This window comes from Anolis sagrei, chromosome 3 (assembly GCF_037176765.1).
Source record: "Anolis sagrei isolate rAnoSag1 chromosome 3, rAnoSag1.mat, whole genome shotgun sequence".
In the NCBI taxonomy this organism is placed as follows: Eukaryota; Metazoa; Chordata; class Lepidosauria; order Squamata; family Dactyloidae; genus Anolis; species Anolis sagrei.
Window position 1 is genome coordinate 268,554,388 of NC_090023.1, and position 24,977 is coordinate 268,579,364.

Here is a 24,977-nt window from a genome sequence, read left to right on the forward strand (position 1 = left end):
CAATGGGTCTGAGGCAACCAAGACTACTTTCAGATCAGCCAAGGCCATGGCTCAGGATCTCTCTTGGGGAAAGCAGTGGATGACCGGACTCCACTGTCTGCCACACTTTTGGATAGTACAAAGGTCTCTTATATAGTATATTCCTTACTGTTGTTCCAAATTCCAAACCCTTTTCAGTTCCTGTAATCAATAAATGAGTTGTGGCCATTTTCTTCCCATCTCAGTGTGTGCTTGTCTTTTCTGGTTGCTGGCGGGAGGCGTGTCGCACATCCATACGCAACATGCTGACTATCAGTGCCAGACAGATGCTAGTTTTTCTTCTTCAGTAAGGTGCATTGTGTTTGCTTCCATTACTTAAATAATCATTGTCTTTGACTATATAAACATGTTGTTTTCCACAAAGAGTTAATCATTGTCTCTGGTCATGCCAGCAGTTTAGCAGATCATGAATTCTTCGCCTCCTTTTGCAGTTTTCCATAATGCCATTCTTCTTAAGATGGTGTCTTCAGCCTTACATAGGCCTCAGTCATACACCAATCATAGAATTTCATTCAGTCCAAACATATTTATCACACTTTTCACTTCTTCCTTAACCATTTCTCCCTGACTGACCTGGACAACCACAACTCATCAAGATATCTCAGTTATCCCGTGGTAACACCCATTCCAACAAACCTGCCCTCAAACCAATCTTGAAGGCCTGGATTTTATGATTCCTCCCAATTCAAAACACGGGTGGCCAATTTCCTTAACTCCAAGGCATAGTCTGAGATGAAGAGAGATCCTTGCTTGAAGTTCTAGCCTGGGCTTTGTCCTGCAGAAGATTTCAAACTTGTCCAATTCTGTAATGCCCATTGTGACAAAACCATCCCTTTTGATTACCTCTTACCCAAAATACTGGAGATTGGACAGCTGGAGCGGTCAAGGGCCAGGGCTTCCCAGTTCTCAGTGTCTATGCCAGAGTTTTTAAGGTTGGCTTTGAACCCATCTTGAAGTCTCTCTTCCTCTCACATATTTATACATGGCTATCATATCTCCTCTCAGCCTTCTCTTCATGTTTAGCCTGAAGAAGAGAAGGCGGAGAGGAGATATGATAGCCATGGATAAATATGTGAGAGGAAGCCACAGGGAGGAGGAGGGAGCAAGCTTGTTTTCTGCTTCCTTGGAGACTAGGACGCGGAACAATGGCTTCAAACTACAAGAGAGGAGATTCCATCTGAACATTAGGAAGAACTTCCTGACTGTGAGAGCCGTTCAGCAGTGGAACTCACTGCCCTGGAGTGGGGTGGAGGCTCCTTCTTTGGAAGCTTTTAAACAGAGGCTGGATGGCCATCTGTCAGGGGTGATTTGAATGCAATATTCCTGCTTCTTGGCAGAATGGGGTTGGACTGAATGGTCCATGAGGTCTCTTCCAACTCATCTGTACATTAGGAAGAACTTCCTGACTGTGAGAGCCATTCAGCAGTGGAACTCTCTGCCCTGGAGTGTGGTGGAGGCTCCTTCTTTGGAAGCTTTTAAGCAGAGCAATATTCCTGCTTCTTGGCAGAAAGGGGTTGGACTGGATGGCCCATGAGGTCTCTTCCAACTCTTTGATTCTATGATTCTATGATTCTATGATTCCTGTCCACCAACATTCCGTTTTCTGTTCTTGAGTTCGGAGTAGAGCAACTGCTTTGGGAGACGGTGGTCGGGCATCCGGACTACGTGGCTGGTCCAGCGGAGCTGATGGCAGAGGACCATCGCTTCAATGCTGGTGGTCTTTGCTTCTTCCAGCACGCTGACATTTGTCCGCCTGTCTTCCCAAGAGATTTGCAGGATTTTTTGGAGGCAGCGCTGATGGAATCGTTCCAGGAGTTGCCTGTGACGTCTGTAGACAGTCCACGTTTCACAGGCGCATAGCAGGGTTGGGAGGACAATAGCTTTATAAACATGCACCTTGGTCTCCCTACGGATGTCCCAGTCCTCAAACACTCTCTGCTTCATTCGGAAAAACGCTGTGCTCGCAGAGCTCAGGCGGTGTTGTATTTTGGTGTCGATGTTGACTTTGGTGGAGAGGTGGCTGCCAAGGGAGCGGAAATGATCAACATTTTCTAATGTTATCAGATACTCTTGTCATGCCATTAGCAGACACTTTTGTCATGACTGGAAGGTCTTCCTATGATTGCCTATATAAAGGTTTCCACGTCAGTTGTTCCCGGGATCATAAATTACATTCATTGAGAGAAGGGCTTTCATCCCTTTCCAAGTCTTGGGGGGCAATCACCATTTTATTGTTTCCTGATGATACCTTCAGGGTTTCTCCCAGGTGGCCCCCAAATATAACAAACATATGCTCTGCATGTATTGTACAAGTGTTCTTGTTTTCTTTATTTGTGTTTTTTTATGTTAAAAAATTTCAATTAATAATGGGTTGAGGGGAAGAGTCGAGAAGAAGAGTTGAAATGGGAAGCACCCAATTTGCAGGACTTTATTTCAACCCACTTTACCTAGTGGAAAGTACTATTGTGATTGTCACGAAAGAAAGGCAGCCTCGAAGATGCTGTTCAGATGTTTGAGGAGGAAAGGAGCATGGCCATGGGCGAAGGAGGGCCTCTCAGGCTCTCGTGGATCCGGCATTTCCAATGGGAGTCTTGGTCAGGATCAAGAAGCTTTGCAGCACCCAACATGTCTGGGACTATCAGGAGACAAAGAGCAGAGTAAGGATTAGCCTGGGATACATGGGGATGCCTAAAGGTGCATCTACACTGTAGAAATAAGGCACTTTGGCACCACTTTCACTGCCATGGTTCAATGCAGAGGTGGCCCTAGGTAATTTTCAACTGTAAGCAAACAGTATTTTTGCACCCCCCCCCCCCCCCAACCAATCATTGATTCCATGAAGCTTTCAGGCTAATAAGCTACATTGAACTGACGCTTTTCCTTGGTTTCTAACATGAAAACATTACATGAAATCATTGCGATGACCTTTCACTGAGCTGGCTTCTCGTCTGCCGGCCAGGCGAAAACTCCGCCTGACCCGGAGATCAAGACGAGCCTACTGGGTCAGGTCACTGTCAAGGCTTTCAATACTTTCAGTATCAGCGTGGGAAGGAGGCAAATGCCTCCCCACCTGTTCGCTATCTCCTTCGTTAAAATTCCTTTCACTTGGGAACCGCTGTGTTGATGTTGACTCTGCACTGTCTGTGCTGTCTGTGGAAGCCGCAGGCCCAGAGATCTGAGGCACAGAAAAAGAGACAGGAATCTGAATCCCATCATCCTCATCATCACATAACATCTCAGCCACAGCAGGATATAACTGGGATAGAGTTCTCAGGTAGAGATGGGGTGCGCAGACAATCCTAAATCAGTGGTTATCTGTACACTGTTTAGTAAACTCACAGGTTTACATCCAAAATATCCAGAGGCTTTAATCTTCATTGTTGCAATATATACAAATATACAATCAGAATTTGCAGATTCTTATTCCTAGTACCAGAGGAGGCCCTAGGTAATTTTCAAGGATAAGCAAACAGTATTTTGACACCCCCCCCCCCACCAACCAATCACTGGTATATATTTTCTGTTCGTTGTAGGTTCAATTCCATCATTGGTGGAGTTCAGAATGCTCTTTGATTGTAGGTGAACTATACATCCCAGTAACTACATCTCGCATATGTCAAGGTCTATTACCCCCCAAGAGCGCCTCAAGAGCACCCCTGGGCAAAATCAACTATTCTGCAAATGCTTACTTTGCGTATGGGTTGAGCCGTCCCTGGTTCAATGCCATGGGATCGTGGGAGTTGGGGTTTTACCAAACCAAACTACAGCTCCCATGCTTCCATAGAATGGAGCCATAGCAATTCAACTGGTGTCAAGCTACATTCATTTGTTCTACAGTATAGATACACCTGAGAAGAGTTACTGTTCTTGTCAGGACTGCATCTCCCATTCCAGCCAGCATCAGCATTGTGTTTAGTGGTTCTGGAAGTCTAAGAAATAGAACATTTACCCACGTTCTGGCCATTGAGAGGGAAAGCTGCCTGTCCACTTCCGAGCTCAATTCAAAGTGCTGGTTTTGCCCTCTAAAGCTCTATACGGTTCTGGCCCAGCTTACTTGTCCGAACGCATCTGCCTCTATGTCCCACCTCATAACTTAAGATCATCCGGGGAGGCTCTGCTCTCGCTCCTACCAACATCACAAACGCGGATGGTGGGGATGAGAGACAGGGCCTTCTTGGTGGTGGCCTCCCGCCTGTGGAACGCTCTTCCAAGTGAGATACGATCATAGAATCATAGAATCAAAGAGTTGGAAGAGACCTCATGGGCCATCCAGTCCAACCCCATTCTGCCAAGAAGCAGGAATATTGCATTCAAATCACCCCCGACAGATGGCCATCCACCCCCTGTTTAAAGCTTCCAAAGAAGGAGCCTCCACCACACTCTGGGGCAGAGAGTTCCACTGCTGAACGGCTCTGATCAATCCCATCCCTCCTGGCTTTCAGGAAGAAAGTAAAATCGTGGCTATGGGACCAAGCTTTCAATCAGCAGACATAAATTAGCACTTTAGTGGAAATGTATTTATTTATTGTTTATTTACTGTATTTGTATACCGCCTTTCTCAGCCAATCGGCGACTCAAGGCGGAAATGGATCAGAAAGGCGATTTACATGAGGATACGATTCTATTTGGTAACAAAAGTTTTTATATTGTTTAATTAATGGCTTATGTATTTTAATGGTTTGATGGTTTGTTTAATGGTTATTGTATTAATTGTTCATGTAACGGCATCGAATTGCTGCCTACGTAAGCCGTCCTGAGTCCCCCTTTTTGGGTAGAGAAGAGATGGGATATAAATACCAGAAATAAATAAACAATAAATAAAGCTAGTGGCAAGAAGTTTACAGTTGCCATTCCACATTTGAGGATTTGGTTTAATTGTTTTCTCCAGGAACATCTAGGTCCCCCACTGTGACTCTTAGGGTCAACTTCCTCTCATTATGCTGGAAGACCTAGAAAATCCTACAAAGCTATTCTTTTAGGTAATTATTTTAGCCATTTCTTCCATGGGGTTTCCATAGCCGCAGCGACTGTGGGTGTCTGAATGTACTCACTAGGGATCTCCACGCTCCGTTCCATGGGGTTCAGCTGCCATTTGCTCTTCTTCTTCTTGGCACACTGTAGGAAGGAGCATTGAGAAATCAACAACGAGGAAGGAGGCATCTCAAACACTTCCCAAACCCTCTGAGATACAGAAAATAAGTCGCCTCCGGCCGAGAAAGGCGGTATACAAATGCAGTAAAAAAATAAAATAAATAATAAATAAACTTTAGGCGAGTTCACTGAGAAGTTGTCTAAAACTGAGGGGAAAGGTCTTTGAGGGCTTCTGTGCTGGTACAGCTATACCAGGAGCTCTAACTTCCTTTTCTTTCTTTGAGTGTTTGCATGTATCCCAAAGTTCCATGCATTTTGCAATAAGGTGGCTTCCCTTGGTTTGCAGCCACCTGCCTATCATCGTTGGGTTTTTTAGTTCCGCCCCTTTCCCCAGGGTTCAGGAAGGAAAGGGAGCCATTTTGGTTCAGTCTTACAGTTGAAAGCTTAGCTACAGGACGTGAATCAGCTCCACCTGTAGAGAAGCTTCATTTCTTATGAAATTCTGGGGGGAAACAATTCCAAAGGACTCCAGCTGGAGAATCTACAAAACTTTGACTGGGTAGGTCTAATCAGGACCCAAGAAGCAGTTTGGAGCCGGGAGTAGAGCCCACAGCAGCAAAGTTTAGAAAGTAGATTGCCCAAGGAGGGGTTAAAAAGGGGTTTCCTCTTAAAGAAAAGAAACAGTTCACAAAGTTAGTTGCCTGTCCCTTGTGGACAAGATTAAGAAAGCCACCAGTTGATTCTAAACCTTAAGTATTTGTTTGACCCGTTGAAGATCTGAGAAGCATTTGTTTAATTTGTTGAAGACTGAAGCAATAATAAAGGACTACTTCAACCAGAGAAGTCAGCCATAGCAGAGCACCTGATGAACCAGACTGGACACAGCATATTATTTGAGAACACAGAAATGCTGGACCACACCAACAACCACCATGTCAGACTACACAGAGAAGCCATTGAAATCCACAAGCATGTGGACAATTTCAACAGAAAGGAGGAGACCATGAAAATGAACAAAATCTGGCTACCAGTATTAAAAAACTCTAAAATTACAACAGCAAAACAGCAGAGAGGAAACAACCCGGCACATTTTAACACCTCTCAACAGAACATTTTCCCAGGCTCAGGCAGGCCTTCAAATGGTAATGAAGGTGATCAGTTGAAACATTCACACCTAGCTCCAGCAGAGAAGAGCTCTTTGCCCTACCCCAGCCATTCCACAGATATATAAACCCATTGTCCTAATTCCAACAGACCTCACTACCTCTGAGGATGCTTGCCATAGATGCAGGCGAAACGTCAGGAGAAATGCCTCTAAAACATGGCCCTATAGCCTGAAAAAACCCACAAGAACCTAATAATAAAGGACTTTGTTAAACTTTTCAAGCTTTTAAAGGCTCTGTATAGGAAAATCCTTAGGGCCTCTCACTCGAGGCACCCCGGCTTCCCGCTGGGCACAAAGAGCACGTCCTGTTCAAAAGCCAATTGCTATAGGCCCAGCGTGTGACAGCACAGCTTCATTGTTGATGGTTATGGGGCTCCAGATTCTGGGGTTCAATTTGGGCTTGTGGTGTTTTGATTATAACAATAGAATCCTAGTGTTGGAAGAGGCTCCAAGGGCCATTTGATGCAAGAATGCACAATCCAAGCCCTCCCAATAGATGGACATCCAGCCTCTGCTTATAAATCTCCACAGCAGGAGACACCACCAGGTATCCCACTGTTGAACAGCTCTGACCATCAGGAAATTCTTCCTAATGTTTATATGGAATCTCCTTTCCTTCAAATTGAATAATTTCTGTTGTGTCCTTGTGCTGGTACGGCTGTACCAGGAGCTCCAAATTTATTTGCTTTGTATTAAATGTTTGTTTGCAGTCCCAGGTTTCAGGGTCTGTGCAGATAGGTGGCTTCCTTTAGTTGCAGTCATAGGGCAAGTCACCTGTCCATCATCGTTAAGTTTTGGTTCTACCCCTTGCTCAGGGCAATTGGGAAGGGAAGGGAGCCATTTTTAGTTAGTCTCAGCAAGGAAAGCTAATGTACAGGATGTGTGCAAGCTTCCCCTGTACAAAAGCTTCAACACTTAAGACTTTCCGGGGGAAAACAGTCTTAAGAGCCTCCAAAGATTCTAAAGATTTCCAGGGAAACAGCCCTAAAGACCAAGAACTCCAGCTGGAGAACATCTAAGCCTTTACTGGTAGGTCCACTCAGCGTTCGAGAAGCAGTTCGAACCGGTAGCAGAGCCCACATCAGTAAGGGTTAGATTACAGTCAGTCTTGGAGAAGTTAAAAAGGGGATTTTCCTTTAAAGTAAAGAAGAAGTTATTGAAGACAGTTGCCTGTCCTTCGTGGGCAAGTTTAGGAAGCTACCAGTTGCATAAAAGCCTGGAATCATTTGTTTAACTTTCTGAAGACAAGAGAAGTTTCTGGAGGGACGAAGTTTGCCCATGCCTGTTGTATGATTGTTTGATTGTTCTGTTTGATTGTTCATTAATAAAAGTCTTTGTTATACTTCACAAGCCATCTAAAGATCATTTGTGGTGGAAAACCTCTGAGAACTTCTCCTTGGGCCCCCTGGCTTCCCGCTGGGCAAAGGTTGCACGTCCTGTTGTAAAGGAAATTCTTTACAAGCCCAGCGTACGACAGAACAGTTCTAGTTTCTGGAGCAAATGAAAACAAGCTTATCCCCCTCCTCAAAATGACTCCTTTTCAGATACTTCATCGTGGTTCTCACATCCCCTTCTCTCAACCTTCCCTTCTCTGTGCTCATCCACTTCTCATAGGACTTGGCTTTCATACCTTTGACCATTTTGGTCACCCTTTTCTGGACACCTTCCATTTTAATCTATCTTCTTCATGAATGGTGTTGCTCAGAGCTGGACACAGGGTTATTCTCGGTAAGGTCTGACCAAAGCAGAATATCTTTGTAAAAAGCAAAACCACAGGAGTTAAACCGCCAGCACGGGCAAACTTCGTCCCTCCAGGTGTTTTGGACTTCAACACCCACAATTCCTAACAGCCTATCGGCTGTTAGGAATTGTGGGAGTTGAAGTCCAAAACACCTGGAGGGACGAAGTTTGCCCATGCCTGCTGTATCTTCATACCTTTGGCTCACCTCTTCCTTGTCAGATAGCCTTCGTGCCCAGGCTCCCATCTGGTGCTGATTCCGGGGCAAGAAGCCCCCCATGGTTGAAAGGAAGTGTTGCCAAGCCTTGAGTGCCTTCTGTTCGCCGGGCGTGTGGCTGTGGCCATGGGGACAGGAGTTAGAAATCCTAGAAGGATTTTGAGAGGTGTCCAGAGCTTCCCAGGTTTGGGCTCCTGGAGGTGCCGGAGTTGGCTTTGCTTTGTACCTTATGGAAAAGATGGACAGAACAGTGAGATAGGTGAACCATAGGAGTGGGTCCCATTTTTGGTTCTTTGGGATCGGTCACTATTACAGGCCAGAAACATAATCATTAGGAAAGAATGCTGCTGGAACATAGCCATACAGTCCGAAAAACTCACAGCTATCTACTGATTCCAGCCATGAAAGCCTTCAGAAGCACGTAAGACTCCTAGAGTTGGAAAATATCCCCAAAGACTATCCAGTCCAACTCTGTGATGTTAGACACAATCCAAACCCTCTGAACCGATGGCTATGTAGCCTCTGCTTACAAACTTATAGAGAAGATTATTCCATTGTAATCGTGGAGCAATGGCTTCAAACTGCAAGAGAGGAGATTCCATCTGAACATGAGGAAGAACTTCCTGACTGTGAGAGCCATTCAGCAGTGGAACTCTCTGCCCTGGAGTGTGGTGGAGGCTCCTTCTTTGGAAGCTTTTAAACAGAGGCTGGATGGCCATCTGTCAGGGGTGATTTGAATGCAATATTCCTGCTTCTTGGCAGAATGGGGTTGGACTGGATGGCCCAGGAGGTCTCTTCCAACTCTTTGATTCTATGATTCTATGATTGGACTTCCAAGCAGCAGAAGAAAAATAGATTTGTTGTGGCCTACGTCTCTTTCCCGACACATATTTGAAGCATTACGGCTCTATTTTTATATTAAACTATGTGATACACTATGTGAGTCCCTGGTCACGCAGCAGGTTAAAGCATTGAGCTGCTGAACTTGCAAACCACAAGGTTAGTGCTTCGAATCTGGGAAGCGGGGTGAGCTTCTGTTGTTAGCCCCAGCTTCTGCCAACCTAGCAGTTCAGAAACATGCAAATGTGAGTAGATCAATAGGTACCACTTTGGTGGGAAGGTAATGTCAGGAGTCAATTTCTGACGGCACGAAGACATCACAAATTCCCTCCGTGACATCCTGACTGAATCATCCTGGCTGCCTCAGTTTTCTCTCTGTGACATTTTGAAGCCAGCAGAGAGCGCTGGAAACCTTGTATTGGAACTTGTGAAGCAACCAGGAAATAAACGGGTTACATCCTGTTTAGACTACTGCAACGCTCTCTACGTGGGGTTGCCCTTGAAGATGGCCCGGAAGCTTCAATTGGTCCAACGGGCGGCAGCCATGATACTAACAGGAGCGGGACGCAGGGAGCATACAACCCCCTTGTTGTACCAGCTCCACTGGCTGCCGATTTGCTACCGGGCTCAATTCAAGGTGCTGGCGTTGGCCTATAAAACCCTAAACGGTTCTGGCCCAAGATACCTAACTGACCGCATCTCGGCCTATGAGCCCACCAGGACTTTGAGATCTTCCGGGGAGGCCCTGCTCTCGATCCCGCCGGCCTCACAGGTACGGCTGGCGGGGACGAGAGATAGGGCCTTCTCAGTGGTGGCTCCTCGGCTGTGGAACACTCTTCCCGTGGACATCAGACTGGCACCTTCCCTGATGATCTTCCGCAGAAAATTAAAAACTTGGCTGTTCAAGAAGGCGTTCGAACAAGAAGTGCAATGATTGGTAAGGACGATAGGAATGGAACAAAGGAAAATGATTCTGGATTGTGGTCTGGACGATGAGACGATGTGGAATGATTTTTGTAGTAATTGAGGTGTTTTTGTTGATAATGTTGTTGCTAATACTGGATTGTGGATTGTTTTAGATTGTGTCTTGAATTTTGAACCCTGTTTCTCTATGTTGTACACCGCTGTGAGTCGCCTTCGGGCTGAGAACAGTGGTATAGAAGCAAAGTAAATAAATAAATAAACCAGTTCTAATAAGGAAACCGAGAAGAGGGGGGAGATGGGCAGGAAAGGTGTATAAAAGGAAGTGGTGGTGGGGAAAAGTCAGTAGTGTCTTTCTTTGCTGCAGAGATACAAGCAATATATTCATTTCCAAGCAAAACCGGCTTGTGAGTGATCATTTAATATTGCTATATAAAACCTACAGTCTTGCAGGTAATGACTCTCCATGCCGTCATGCTGGCCACATGACCTTGGAAGTTTCTATTATTTAAATTGGTTTTATTATTTTAAAAAAGCATGGGAAAAGTTTATTAAACTGCAAAAACTTTGTTTCTGTGGGAAGAACAACCTGCAGCACATCTTCCTATAGATTTTCAATGAATATCTCATAACAGTCTCAACTAATTCAACAGCCCGGAAAACTCACAGCAACCCAATTCAACATAGTTTGTGGCAGCCACGAAAACGAAGTTTCTGGAGTAGAACAACTACTTTCAAAGTATGGACTGCACAATTAAACAGGAAATAACACTTTCAAACCAGGAACACAAACGTTTTCAAATTTTGTTACATAGTGTTGTTGTAATAAGAATTATTATTATTATTATTATTATTATTATTATTTCTCAGTTGAGGTTTTTTTTTGACCTGGGAATGAATAAGGATGGATTTTTTTTTGCTATCCTTATTCTCAAAGATCAGGCCCAGTGCTACTTTGGTCCTATCTACACTGCTCTATAATGCAGTTTGAACTTGATTATACGACTCTGTTGAGGATTCCTCGTCGTCAGAAGACGAAGGGGAGCAGGGAGGTGCTCAGATCTTGGAGGGAGAGGAGGAAGAGTCTGACAATGAGGTTTTGCAGGTGTCTACTTTTGTAGAAAGACGGAGGGAGTCAGAGAACAGGCAGCGGTCAGCTCGATTAGCGGCTAAAAGATTGATGAGCTAATTGGGTGACACCCTAAGCCCTCCTGCGTGGGGTATAAACCAGAAGCATGCCAGACTAATCTGCTCTCTTTCTTCGATAGAGCTACAAGCTGGGTAGATGCGGGGAATGCCGTGGATGGAGCGTACCTGGATTTCAGGAAGGCCTTCTTTGACAAGGTCCCCCATGACCTTCTGGCAAGGAAACTAGTCCAATGTGGGCGAGGCAAAACTACGGTGAGGTGGATCTGTAATTGGTTAAGTGGACGAACACAGAGAGTGCTCACTAATGCTTCCTCTTCATCCTGGAAAGAAGTGACGAGTGGAGTGCCATCTGCAGGGTTCCTCCCTGGGCCCGGTCCTGTTCAACATCTTTATTAATGACTTAGATGAAGGGCTAGAAGGCATGATCATCAAGTTTGCAGACGACACCAAATTGGGAGGGATAGCCAATAGTCCAGAGGACAGGAGCAGAATTCAAAACGATCTTGACAGATTAGAGAGATGGGCCAAAACTAACAAAATGAAGTTCAACAGTGACAAATGCAAGATACTCCACTTTGGCAGAAAAAATGAAATGCAAAGATACAGAATGGGTGACGCCTGGCTCGAGAGCAGTACGTGTGAAAAAGATCTTGGAGTCCTCGTGGACAACAAGTTAAACATGAGCCAACAATGTGATGTGGCGGCAAAAAAAGCCAATGGGATTTTGGCATGCATCAATAGGAGCATAGTGTCTAGGTCCAGGGAAGTAATGCTACCCCTCTATTCTGCTTTGGTTAGACCACATCTGGAATATTGTGTCCAATTCTGGGCACCACAATTCAAGAGAGATATTGACAAGCTGGAATGTGTCCAGAGGAGGGCGACTAAAATGATCAAGGGTCTGGAGAACAAGCCCTATGAGGAGCGGCTTAGGGAACTGGGCATGTTTAGCCTGAAGAAGAGAAGGCTGAGAGGAGATATGATAGCCATGTATAAATATGTGAGAGGAAGCCACAGGGAGGAGGGAGCAAGCTTGTTTTCTGCTTCCTTGGAGACTAGGACGCGGAACAATGGCTTCAAACTACAAGAGAGGAGATTCCATCTGAACATTAGGAAGAACTTCCTGACTGTGAGAGCCGTTCAGCAGTGGAACTCTCTGCCCCGGAGTGTGGTGGAGGCTCCTTCTTTGGAAGCTTTTAAGCAGAGGCTGGATGGCCATTTGTCAGGGGTGATTTGAATGCAATATTCCTGCTTCTTGGCAGAATGGGGTTGGACAGGATGGCCCATGAGGTCTCTTCCAACTCTTTGATTCTTATTCTATGAACTTAGCTTTTCGCTGCTAACAATTTGTCCTGTTTTGCTCTTTAACAAACAGCCTTAATGCAAAATTGAAAGTGAAAGAAAAACGCTTTACTCCAGCAAACAAAATAAGCAAATGCAATTGAAAAAGGAAACAAGGAAGTCTTACTACAGACACTAATGAAAGTCTTTTGCAAAGTCCCAGCAAAATCAGCAGACAAGAAGGCACAGATCACGAAGTCTTTAACACAAAGTAGATTACGGCAGTAACAGAGTTGTTGTTAGCAGCGAAAAGCTAAGTTCTCCTGCTTCTGATTTATACCCCATGCAGGAAGGCTTAGGGCGTCACCCAATTAGCTCATCTGTTGCATCCCAGATCAGGAAACGAGACCATAAGATTAAATCCATCACACTGGACTGTGGGAAAAAAATAATCCTCTTTATTGATGAAAAATGGTTACAAAAGAAAGGTAGATGCAAAGTCAAAATGCCATAGTAGAAACACAGCAGTCAGGAAAATCTCTGAACTTGAGCAAAATTCCAAAGCCACAATACAAAAACCAGAAACCTGTTAGCATATCACTAACCGTACTTGAAAACTAGAAGCCTCTGGGAATGCAGGCCCTGGAACACAGGAAATCTGCCAAGGTACTGCCTCAGTCTAAAACGATGCTTGATCTAGCTAGACAGCCAGGGAGAGGCCCCTTAAATTAAAGAAACTATTTCTTGAAACGCCTCCAGGCTTTGAAGCCTCTCCCGTAATCTATTTGACCTTCGTAGAAACTGCGATTCACTCCTGTTTTTCCAAATCTGTTCTCTTCGGCCCTCATTACCAAACCCAGGTGTGAGTCCCTCTGGAGAGCTGTCACTGCTTGATTCCAAAACATTCCCATCAGGAAGTTCAGTTTCACTTTCCCCGCCACTGGCCTCATAATCAACAGTTTCAACACCATCAGGGAAAGATACATGTTCAGAGGCCTGTTCAGTTGCATCAGGAAATACAATTAAAGAATCAGGTTCAGGTTCTGGTTCGCACGGAGGCTGAACCCCAACATCATCAATCTTTTAGCAACTAATCGAGCTGACCGCCGCCTGTTCTCTGACTCCCTCCATCAGTAGGCACCTGCAAAACCTCATTGTTGGATTCTTCTTCCTCTCGCTCTAAGACCTGAGCACCTCCCTGCTCCCCTTCCTCTTCTGCAAAGATACAGAATGGGGGACAATGCCTGGCTCGAGAGCAGTACGTGTGAAAAAGATCTTGGAGTCCTCATGGACAACAAGTTAAACATGAGCCAACAATGTGATGTGGCGGCAAAAAAAGCCAATGGGATTTTGGCCTGCCTCAAGAGGAGCCGAGTGTCTAGATCTAAGGAAGTAATGCTACCCCTCTATTCTGCTTTGGTTAGACCACACCTGGAATATTGTGTCCAATTCTGGGCACCACAATTCAAGAGAGATATTGACAAGCTGGAATGTGTCCAGAGGAGGGCGACTAAAATGATCAAGGGTCTGGAGAACAAGCCCTATGAGGAGCGGCTTAGGGAACTGGGCATGTTTAGCCTGAAGAAGAGAAGGCTGAGAGGAGATATGATAGCCATGTATAAATATGTGAGAGGAAGCCACAGGGAGGAGGGAGCAAGCTTGTTTTCTGCTTCCTTGGAGACTAGGACGCGGAACAATGGCTTCAAACTACAAGAGAGGAGATTCCATCTGAACATGAGGAATAACTTCCTGACTGTGATAGCCGTTCGGCAGTGGAACTCTCTGCCCCGGAGTGTGGTAGAGGCTCCTTCTTTGGAAGCTTTTAAGCAGAGGCTGGATGGCCATCTGTCAGGGGTGATTTGAATGCAATATTCCTGCTTCTTGGCAGGGGGTTGGACTGGATGGCCCATGAGGTCTCTTCCAACTCTTTGATTCTATGATTCTATGATTCTATGATTTTGACGATGAGGGATCCTCAACAGAGTCCACACTGACATATAATAAGTACAATCTGCATTATAATGGCAGTGTAGATGGGGCCTATGACGGATGGATAAATGCTGTGATATCATCGATTTCCCCCTCTGTTTATGGCTTGCCAGTTCCAATGCTGTGAGTCTCCTTGTGGAGAGAAAAAGCGGGGTATAAATAAACATAAACATAAACATAAACATAATAATAATAATAATAATAATAATAATAATGCTCCGTTGGACCAGAAGCCTTAATAAATCGCTACGCCACTCACTTTGCTGCATCACATCGCCTTTGGATGGAAACTGGATAGTATCTATTCCGGACAGAAGGAGTGTTAGAAGAGGGAAGCTGTGGAAAGAGAGATAAAGATTAATTGATTGGTTGATTGAAGCTAGTTAGTCGCTTGATTGGGGATGAATAATGGAGAAGTACCTTACATCGAGAGCAATCAGAGTTTAGAGAGCCAACCGGAGCTTAGCAAAGTTCCTTTTGGGGCTCATAACCAAGGAGGTTGCACAGCAATCAAAGTTTGGAAAAAGTTTCTTCTTTGCAGTACAAGCTCTAGAAACCTAGAAACCCCTCTATCCACCATGGTTGGCTTGAAGGGGATTCTGGGAGTTGTATTCCAAAGACCACTGGGCACTTCTACCTTAGAGGCGGCTTTGTGACGAGCAGCTACGAGTTTGCCAATCTGGCTCCAGAGAAGGATGAGTAGAGGCACCAGGCAGAACGTGGCAGGGATGGTCACCAGAAGTCTGGGAGGAGGACGTTTGGTCAAGGAGAACAAGAAGGAGAGTCACAATGGATGGGTTGCCAGACCTTTAGTCCTGGGGAGCCAGAGTCTACAACTATGTGGCCCACTGAAGATTTCAGACATCAAAAGAGCTGCAAGACCAAGAACAAGCCACAAGAGTAAAGACATAGATCCACCCAGAGGAAAAGTGTTCTTGCCATACATCATAGAATCATAGAATCAAAGAGTTGGAAGAGACCTCATGGGCCATCCAGTCCAATCCCCTGCCAAGAAACAGGAATATTGCATTCAAAGCACCCCTGACAGATGGCCATCCAGCCTCTGTTTAAAAGCCTCCAAAGAAGGAACCTCTCTACCACACTCCGGAGCAGAGAGTTCCACTGCTGAACGGCTCTCACAGTCAGGAAGTTCTTCCTCATGTTCACGGGGAATCTCCTCCCTTGTAGTTTGAAGCCATTGTTCCATTGCGTCCTAGTCTCCGAGGAAGCAGAAAACAAGCTTGCTCCCTCCTCCCTGTGACTTCCTCTCACATACACATGGCTATCCTATCTCCTCTCAGCCTTCTCTTCTTCAGGCTAAACATGCCCAGCTCCTTAAGCTGCTCCTCATAGGGCTTGTTCTCCAGACTATTGATCATTTTAGTCGCCCTCCTCTGGACACATTCCAGCTTAGAGTCAATATCTCTCTTGAATTGTCGTGCCCAGAATTGGACACAATATTCCAGGTGTGGTCTAACCAAAGCGGAATAGAGCATGGAGAGCATGACTTCCCTAGATCTAGACACTATACTCCTATTGATGCAGGCCAAAATCCCATTGGCTTTTTTTGCCGCCATATCACATTGTTGGCTCATGTTTAACTTGTTGTCCACGAGGACTCCAAGGTCTATGTACTGTTCTCGAGCCAGGCATTGTCCCCCGTTCTGTATCTTTGCATTTCGTTTTTTTCTGCCTAAGTGGAGTATCTTGCATTTGTCCCTGTTGAACTTCATTTTGTTAGTTTTAGCCCATCTTTCTAATCTGTCAAGATCGTTTTGAATCCTGCTCCTGTCCGCATAGGGAAGCTGATGAGGAAACACAACATACAAACTATCTACAGACCCACCAAGAAAATCCAACAAATGCTCCGTTCAGCAAAGGACAAGAGGGATCCTCTCACTTCTGCAGGAGTCTACCGTGTACCATGCAGCTGTGGACAAGTCTACATAGGGACCACCAAACGCAGCAGCATTGTCCAAACACGAATCAAGGAACATGAAAGGCACTGCAAACTACTTCAGCCAGAGAAGTCAGCCATAGCAGAGCACCTGATGAACCAACCTGGACACAGCAGATTATTTGAGAACACAGAAATGCTGGACCACTCTCACAACCACCATGTCAGACTACACAGAGAAGCCATTGAGAAGCCTCGTCTGGGATTTGCAATATGGGCCTCCAGGGTTCCTGGTTGCTGCCTCATCAGAGCACAGTGTAGCATGGAAGTGCTGTTCCAGCAGTCACCAGCCGTCCCCTCTCCGTCCCCTCTCCAATGCCAGAGATACAGCTTAATGGTGTAACATTAGAAAATGTCGACCATTTCTGCTACCTTGGCAGCCACCTCTCCACCAAAGTCAACATCGACGCCGAAATACAACATCGCCTGAGCTCTGCAAGTGCAGCATTTTCCCGAATGAAGCAGAGAGTGTTTGAGGACCGGGACATCCGTAGGGATACTAAGGTGCTTGTCTATAAAGCTATTGTCCTCCCAACCCTGCTATATGCCTGTGAGACGTGGACTGTCTACAGACGTCACATGCAGCTCCTGGAACGATTCCATCAGCGCTGCCTCCGGAAAATCCTGCAAATCTCCTGGGAAGACAAGCGGACAAACGTCAGCATGCTGGAAGAAGCAAAGACCACCAGCATTGAAGCGATGGTCCTCCAACATCAACTCCGCTGGACCGGCCACGTTGTCCGGATGCCTGACCACCGTCTCCCAAAGCAGTTGCTCTACTCTGAACTCAAGAACGGAAAACGGAATGTTGGTGGGCAGGAAAAGAGATTTAAAGATGGGCTCAAAGCCAACCTTAAAAACTGTGGCATAGACACTGAGAACTGGGAGGCCCTGGCCCTTGAGCGCTCCAGCTGGAGGTCAGCTGTGACCAGCAGTGCTGCAGAACTCGAGGAGGCACGAATGGAGGGTGAAAGAGAGAAACGTGCCAGGAGGAAGGCGCATCAAGCCAACCCCGACCGGGACCGCCTTCCACCTGGAAACCAATGCCCTCACTGCGGAAGAAGATGCAGAGCAAGAATAGGGCTCCACAGCCACCTACGGACCCACAAGGAAACCCATGATGGAAGACCATCTTACTCGTCCAACGAGGGATCGCCTAAGTAAGTAAGCATGGAATAAGGGCTTACCCTCTGATTTTGCCTCACGAATGTTGCGTGTTACCTATCATCCCTGCAAGTAATGGAAGCCCTTAAAGGGCAAAGACAGAACAGGCAAAGGGAGTTGGAGAGTGTCTTGCAAACTTGGCACCAATGCATTCACACAGATATGCAGATGCTGGGCCAAGTTTTGCCTTTGGGAGAAGGATACGTGCAAATCTTCTCCACATTGAAATCCTGCTGGGCATTGAGGGTCAGGTAAACAAGGCAGCAGACCAGGACGGCCACGTCATAGCAGTTCAGGAAGAGCAGGAAGAGGACAAAGAAGCATTGGTTGTTGGAGCCGATGCAGTTGTTCATCCACACACAGTGGTGGTCAAATTCCTGCAAAGGGAGACGTAGAAACATTGGCTTGTGGCTTCCATGCTAGATTCAACGCTGAGCCTGGAGCCCCAGGTTTCGGCGGTGGTCAGGGGAGCTTTTATTTATTTATTTACTTTGCTTCTATACCGCTGTATCTCAAGCCCGAAGGCGACTCACAGCGGTTCACAAACAGTAAAAACAGTAGAAACAGCAGTGGTTCCATACAACATATAACCATTGACTTAACACATTATCCATAAATTACCAATAAGCAATTACAATGCACAATTATTACAAAAAACAACCGTACCCAATCTTCTCATCATCCAAGCATAGTCCAGGTTCGTCGTCCATTGTTCCATTCCTATGTTCCATTACCAGATTGCACTAAATTACTCAAACGCCTGCACAAACATCCAGGTCTTCACCTTTTTGCGGAATACCATTAGAGATGGTGCTAGTCTAATGTCCGTAGGAAGGGCGTTCCACAGCCGAGGAGTCACCACCGAGAAGGCCCTATCTCTCGTCCCTGCCAGCCGAGCTTGAGAAGCAGGCGGGATCGAGAGCAGGGTCTCCCCGGAAGATCTCAAAGTCCTGGTGGGTTCATAGGCAGAGATGCGGTCAGATAGGTAGCTTGGGCCAGAACCGTTTAGGGCTTTAAAGGCCAACGGCAGCACTTTGAATTCAGCCCGGTAGCAGATCGGTAGCCAGTGGAGTTGGCGCAACAGGGGGGTTGTATGCTCCCTGCGCTCCGCTCCTGTTAGAATCATGGCTGCCGAACGCTGGACTAGTTGGAGCTTCCGAGCTGTCTTCAAAGGCAACCCCACGTAGAGAGCGTTGCAGTAGTCTAAACAGGATGTAACCAGAGCGTGGACTACCATGGCTTTTGCACAATTAAAAATTGTGTGCCAGCTGCGCCTGTACCTTGGGAAGTCTGACTTGGCCACGGTGGTCCACGCTTTGGTTACAACCCGTTTAGATTACTGCAACGCTCTCTACATGGGGTTGCCTCTGAAGACTGCCCGGAAGCTGCAGTTAGTCCAACGCTCGGCAGCCAGACTACTAACGGGTGCTGGGTACAGGGAGCACACCACTCCGCTGTTACACCAGCTCCACTGGCTGCCAATTAACTTCCGAGCACAATTCAAAGTGCTGGTGTTAACCTATAAAGCCCTAAACGACTCCGGCCCTGTTTACCTCTCCGAACGTATTCTCCCCTATGAATCATCAAGATTATTAAGATCATCTGGAGATGCCCTGTGTAAAGATCCTTTACACAGGGCAGATCCTTTACACAGGAAAGATCCAGACCTTTCCAGCCTGGATGGCAGGGCCTAGGAGAAACAGGCCAGTTAGTTGCTGCTTTGATAGGCCTGGCAGTAACAGCAGTAGCCATTTTAGTTCAGGAAAAACACCATTTTAGAGAGGGGGAGTGTCCTGGGCCTGAGTCAGCATTAGAACAGCCAGGATTGGTCTAGAAATGGGGGCGGAGTTAGCAAGGTTTGGAGGGAAAGAAGAGGGCTTTTTCAGTCAGTCTATTGTTGTTGGAGATTAGAGTAGGAAGGTAGTTTAGGAGTTCGTGTTTGAGATTTGTTAAGAGTAGGCAGTTTGCCTTAGGTTTGCCAGCGAAGTAAGCTGTAGCAAACTGGAAACAGCTATTAGGGGGAAAATAGCTGGAGTTGTAGTTAGCTAGGCCTCAGTTTAGGGTAGCTAAGCTACAGTTGTATCTTGACAGAGATTCAGTTCCTGTCAAGTGTACTTGGTTTTAAAGAGAAGAAAATCTCTGTTGTTGTAACAAAGAAAGAACCATTTACATGTAACCATTACGCTTGCAAGACAAACCAGAATTTCTCTGTAACCGCCAAGATTTTCAAGCAGCACTTACTTTCTTGTATATTTCCATCAATAAACTTTCCTTGTTTATTTTACAACTTTAAAAGCCTGAGTCCAGTGTGCCATTTGTGGATATAGCCCCTTTTCAACCTCAACTTGTTTTCCTTTAAAGAAGCAAATTAGAAGACACAGTGCTTGGTGGTCTTAAAAAGCATTTTTTTAATATTTTAAACAGCTAGAGTGTTCCTGTCCTTTATAGTTATGGTGGCAGCGGAAGTTTAATTAGTGAGACATCCCCTCATAACATTTATATCGGTGCCATATACATCGCCTTTATAATTGGTGGCAGCGGTGGGATTTGTTTTCTCCCCTGTCCAGCTATCGTTTGCCCATCTACCAGCCTTTATACCCTGCTCTCGGTCCCACCAGCCTCGCAAGTGCGCCTGGTGGGGACGAGGGACAGGGCCTTCTCGGTGGTGGCCCCTCGACTCTGGAACTCTCTCACTCTGGAGATCAGAACCGCCCCGTCTATCCTGACATTCAGGAAGCAGCTGAAGACGTGGTTATGGAGACAGGCATTTGACGAGTGAGCCAACACCCTGAGATATGGATGGAGGATGATGAGCAACGATTTTAGTGGGACGACTGACCATTGTATTTATCGAATGTAATTGCTGTTTTAATGTTTTATTGTAATGTGAAGTATGATGTTTTAGTGACTGTATGTAATATTATGGTTGGAAACCGGTCTGAGTCCCTCAAGAGAGGTGAGAAGGTCGGTATACAAAACTTCTAAATAAATAAATAAATAATAAAATATGGTCAGTGGTGAATCCAGATTTAGTTCTGGTCTGAATTGCAAAGGCATTCTCCTGCGGCCCGTCCAGACAGTACCTTTATTGTGGTAACTCCCGCAATAAAGAAGGGGCTGTCCAGACAACATTCTGGACAGTCCCGAATTAATTTGCTACAAACCAGGAAAACCCTCAACCAGTTGTACTGCATTGAGCCATGGCAGTACAACTGGTGTCAAACTGCATTAATTCTACATTGTAGATGCGCCCTAGAGGTTGGAATTCCCCCTTTGAAATGGGTTACCAAATCTCCCTGTGACATCAAAACTACAGCTTTCCAGGACCACAATACGAACTTTTGGGGGCATGTTGTCATTGTAGTGCTTTGCATTACCTCCACGCAGGTGTTGCAGCAGTGGCAATGAATGGTGTGTGGCAAGCAGTACAGTTGGCATTTGTTGCACCAGCGCTGGTTGGCATCGTTCATGGTCACGGCTTGGTTCATCAGCTCTTTGTCAATTCCTGCAAAAGTTGTGTGGGTTGGGAAGGCAGAAGAGAAGGGGGGGGCATGCACAACAACAACAACAACAACAACAACAACAACAACTGTGCTGCCACGCGCTGGGCCTGTAATAATTGAATTTTTTAAACAGGACGTGCTCTTTGTGCCCATTGGGGAGCCAGGGTGCCTCGGGTGAGAGGCCTTCAAGGATTTTCCCATACACAGTCTTTAGAAGGCTTGAAAGGTTTAACAAAGTCCTTTATTATTGCTTAAGTCTTCAATAAAACAACAAACACTTCTTGGATCTTCAACAGATTAAACAAATGCTTCTTAACTTGCCCCAAAATGGAGAGGCACCTTGCTTGGAGAACTATTTCTTTCTTTAACAAGGAAAACCCTTTTTTAACCCCTCCCAGGCAATCTACTGTCTAAACTTTGCTGATGTGGGGTCTACTACCAGTTCCAATCTGCGTCTTGGGTCCCAAGTAGACCTACCAGTCAAGGCCATGTAGATTCTCCAGCTGGAGTTCTTTGGGTCTGCAAAACTGTTTTCTTCCGAAATTTTAGGACTGTTTCCCTTAGATGCTGTAAAGCTGAGAGGCCGTAAGCTCCCTGCCAGAGCTTTGGGACTGTTTTCCCCCAGAATGTCTGCCCCGGATGGTGTAGGAAATGAAGCTTTTCTACGGATGGAGCAAATCCACGTCCTTCAGCTTAGCTTTCCACTATAAGACTGAACTAAAAATGGCTCCCTCTCTTTTCATGGCCCTGGGGAAAGGGGCGGAACCAAAACTTAACAATGATAGACAGGTGGCTAGCCCTATGATTGCAAACCAAGGGAAGCCACCTTGTTGCAAATGCATGGAACCTTGGAATATATGCAAACACTCAATAGAAAGAAAATGAAGCTGAAGCTACTTGTAGAGCCATACCAGCACAACAACAACAACAGATTCTGAGCCTTTCCTCTGGGATATTAGCTTTCTTTTCAATTGGTGTCACCTGCAAATTTGATCAGCATGTCTCCTATTCTATCATCCAAGTCATTAATAAGCATGTTGAATAGCACTAGGTCAAGGGCTGACCCACTCCCTCCCATTACACTCATCCAGGATGAAGGGGAGCTATTGGTTGCATATTGTAGTTTTGCATTGTAGTTGCAAAACTACAATTTCCAGAATTCTATAGCATTGAGAAATAGGAGATGATGATGATGATGATGATGATGATGATGATGATGATAATAATAATAATAATAATAATAGGGTTGTTGTAGGTTTTTTATGGCTATATGGCCATGTTCTAAAGGCATTTTCTCCTGACGTTTCGCCTGCATCTATGGCAAGCATCCTCAGAGGTAGTGAGGTCTGTTGGACCTCTGAGGATGCTTGCCATAGATGCAGGCGAAACGTCAGGAGAAAATGCCTTTAAAACATGGCCATATAGCCTGAAAAACCTACAACAACCGAGTGATTCTGGCCATGAAAGCCTTTGACAATACAACAACAACAATAATAATAATAATCTTTATTTGTACCCCACTACCATCTCCCCCAGGGACTCAGTGCGGCTTACATGAGGCCAAGCCCAAAGTACATCAAACTAAACATCAATAAACACAACATCAATAAACAATCAATAAAATACAAATCATATAAATCACAAAAACAAGAACCAATCAATAGTGACATAAACAATTTTAAAAATGACTGGGCCAAATGTAATAGATTAAAATTGAAAATATGCTGACGCGAACAAGGTAAAATATAACTAGGATAGGATTTTTCGGAGAGAAATGAGGAAGCACAGTCCATCCTAAGTCAGTATTAAAGTGCATTGTGAGGACATATTGCTGAGAGTTCTCCTTATTCTGGGAAGGCACACCACATTTTCAGGCTTCTTCTAAAGACTGCCAACGTTGGGGCATGTCTAATGTCCCTGGGAAGTGAATTCCAGAATCGGGGGGGGGGGGGGGGGCACCACTGAGAAGGCCTTGTCCCTCGTCCCCACCAATCGCGCCTGCGAAGGAGGTGGGAGTGTGAGCAGGGCCTCTCCAGATGATTGAAGAGATCGTGTGGGCTCGTACACAGAGATGCGGTCATGCAGGTAGGTGGGTCCCAAACCATTCAGGGCTTTGTAGGCAAGAACCTCCACCTTGAATTGGGACCGGAAAATGAACGGCAGCCAATGGAGCTCCTTAAACGGGGGTGGGGGGGGTGGGGGTTGACCGCACCCTGCAAGAAGCACCAGTTAGTCGCCCGTTGTACCAGTTGGTCGCCCGTTGTACCAGTTGAAATTTCCGGGCTGTTTCCAAGGGCAGCCCCACGTAGAGTGCATTGCAGTAATCCAATCTGGAGGTGAATAAGGCATGGAATCATAGAATCATAGAATCAAAGAGTTGGAAGAGACCTCATGGGCCATCCAGTCCAACCCCCTGCCAAGAAGCAGGGGGTTCTCCTCTTCGAGGAGAAGATGGGGCAATGCTGACAGGGGACAGGGAAAAGGCAGAACTACTTAATGCCTTCTTTGCCTCGGTCTTCTCACAAAAAGAGAGTCTTCAACCTCAGCAAGATGGAGTGGATGAGGGATTGGAGGACATCCAACCCCAAATTGGGAAAGAAGTCGTCCAGGAATACCTGGCCGCTCTTAATAAGTTCAAGTCCCCTTTCAGGGCCAGATCAACTACACCCAAGAGTACTGAAGGAACTAGCAGAAGTCATTTCAGAACCATTGGCAACCATCTTTGAGAGTTCTTGGAGAACGGGAGAAGTTCCAGCAGATTGGAGGAGGGCCAATGTGGTCCCAATCTTCAAGAAGGGAAAAAAGGACGACCCAAACAACTACCGTCCGGTCAGCCTCACGTCGATACCGGGCAAGATTCTGGAAAAGATTGTTAAGGAAGCGGTCTGCAAACACTTAGAAACAAATGCAGTCATCGCTAATAGTCAACATGGATTTATCAAAAACAAGTCATGCCAGACTAATCTGATCTCTTTCTTTGATAGAGCTACAAGCTGGGTAGATGCGGGGAATGCCGTGGATGTAGCGTACCTGGATTTCAGTAAGGCCTTCTTTGACAAGGTCCCCCATGACCTTCTGGCAAGGAAACTAGTCCAATGTGGGCTAGGCAAAACTACGGTGAGGTGGATCTGGAATTGGTTAAGTGGACGAACACAGAGAGTGCTCACTAATGCTTCCTCTTCATCTTGGAAAGAAGTGACCAGTGGAGTGCCGCAGGGCTCCGTCCTGGGCCCGGTCCTGTTCAACATCTTTATTAATGACTTAGATGAAGGGCTAGAAGGCAGGATCATCAAGTTTGCAGACGACACCAAATTGGGAGGGAGAGCCAATAGTCTGGGCCACCCTGGCCAGATCCGACTTCACAAGGTACAGTCGCAGCTGGCGCACAAGTCTTAATTGTTAAGTGGTGCCAGGAGACAACCCCCCCCCCTTTTATGGCACCTCACTAGCTTTGACCAGGACTGAAACTTTGGAAGGTTTTGCATACTATTGACCGACCTTTGTGGAGAATCCCTGTGTCTGTGAAACTGGTGAGGCAGAAGTAAATAGCAGCTGCAACCAGCAACTGGCCGCAAAGGACGGGGATCGTCCAGGAGACATGGAGAGCTAGCCAGCTACATCTGTAGGAGGAAAAGCCAAGAGAAGTCCAAAACATTTCCAATCCCAAGAGTTTTGGAGAAGAGATATTAAATCTAAATGGGTTTGGCCCCAACCATACTTACGGGAAGGTGAAAAAGAGGCAGCTGAGGGCCATGAGGGTGCTGTAAAGAAGCGAAGCTAAGATGCCGGAGCTGAGCGCATGGCATCCATCTGACCTGGGCGCCATGCCTTAAGGGAACCCTGGCACAATTGCAAAGCCAGGTCCAGATGGAACCATGGCCCATGGATTTCCATGGCAATGTGGTTATTACATAATAGAGAGG

The 24,977-nt window shown here is 46.0% G+C and overlaps 1 protein-coding gene across 1 annotated transcript; it reads right to left on the bottom strand.

Annotated features, from left to right (window-relative positions):
- Nucleotides 1–2,466: 2,466 nt before the first annotated feature.
- LOC132769783 (palmitoyltransferase ZDHHC19) lies at nt 2,467–24,880 on the bottom strand. Its single transcript, XM_060766714.2, has 9 exons — nt 24,777–24,880; nt 24,553–24,674; nt 20,929–21,056; nt 17,756–17,928; nt 15,068–15,173; nt 14,690–14,766; nt 8,242–8,476; nt 5,091–5,154; nt 2,467–2,674 (listed from the first exon to the last, which is right to left on the bottom strand). The coding sequence occupies exons 1-9, from the start codon at nt 24,878–24,880 to the stop codon at nt 2,544–2,546; spliced, it is 1,140 nt and encodes a 379-aa protein (XP_060622697.2). The 3' UTR covers nt 2,467–2,543.
- Nucleotides 24,881–24,977: the final 97 nt, after the last annotated feature.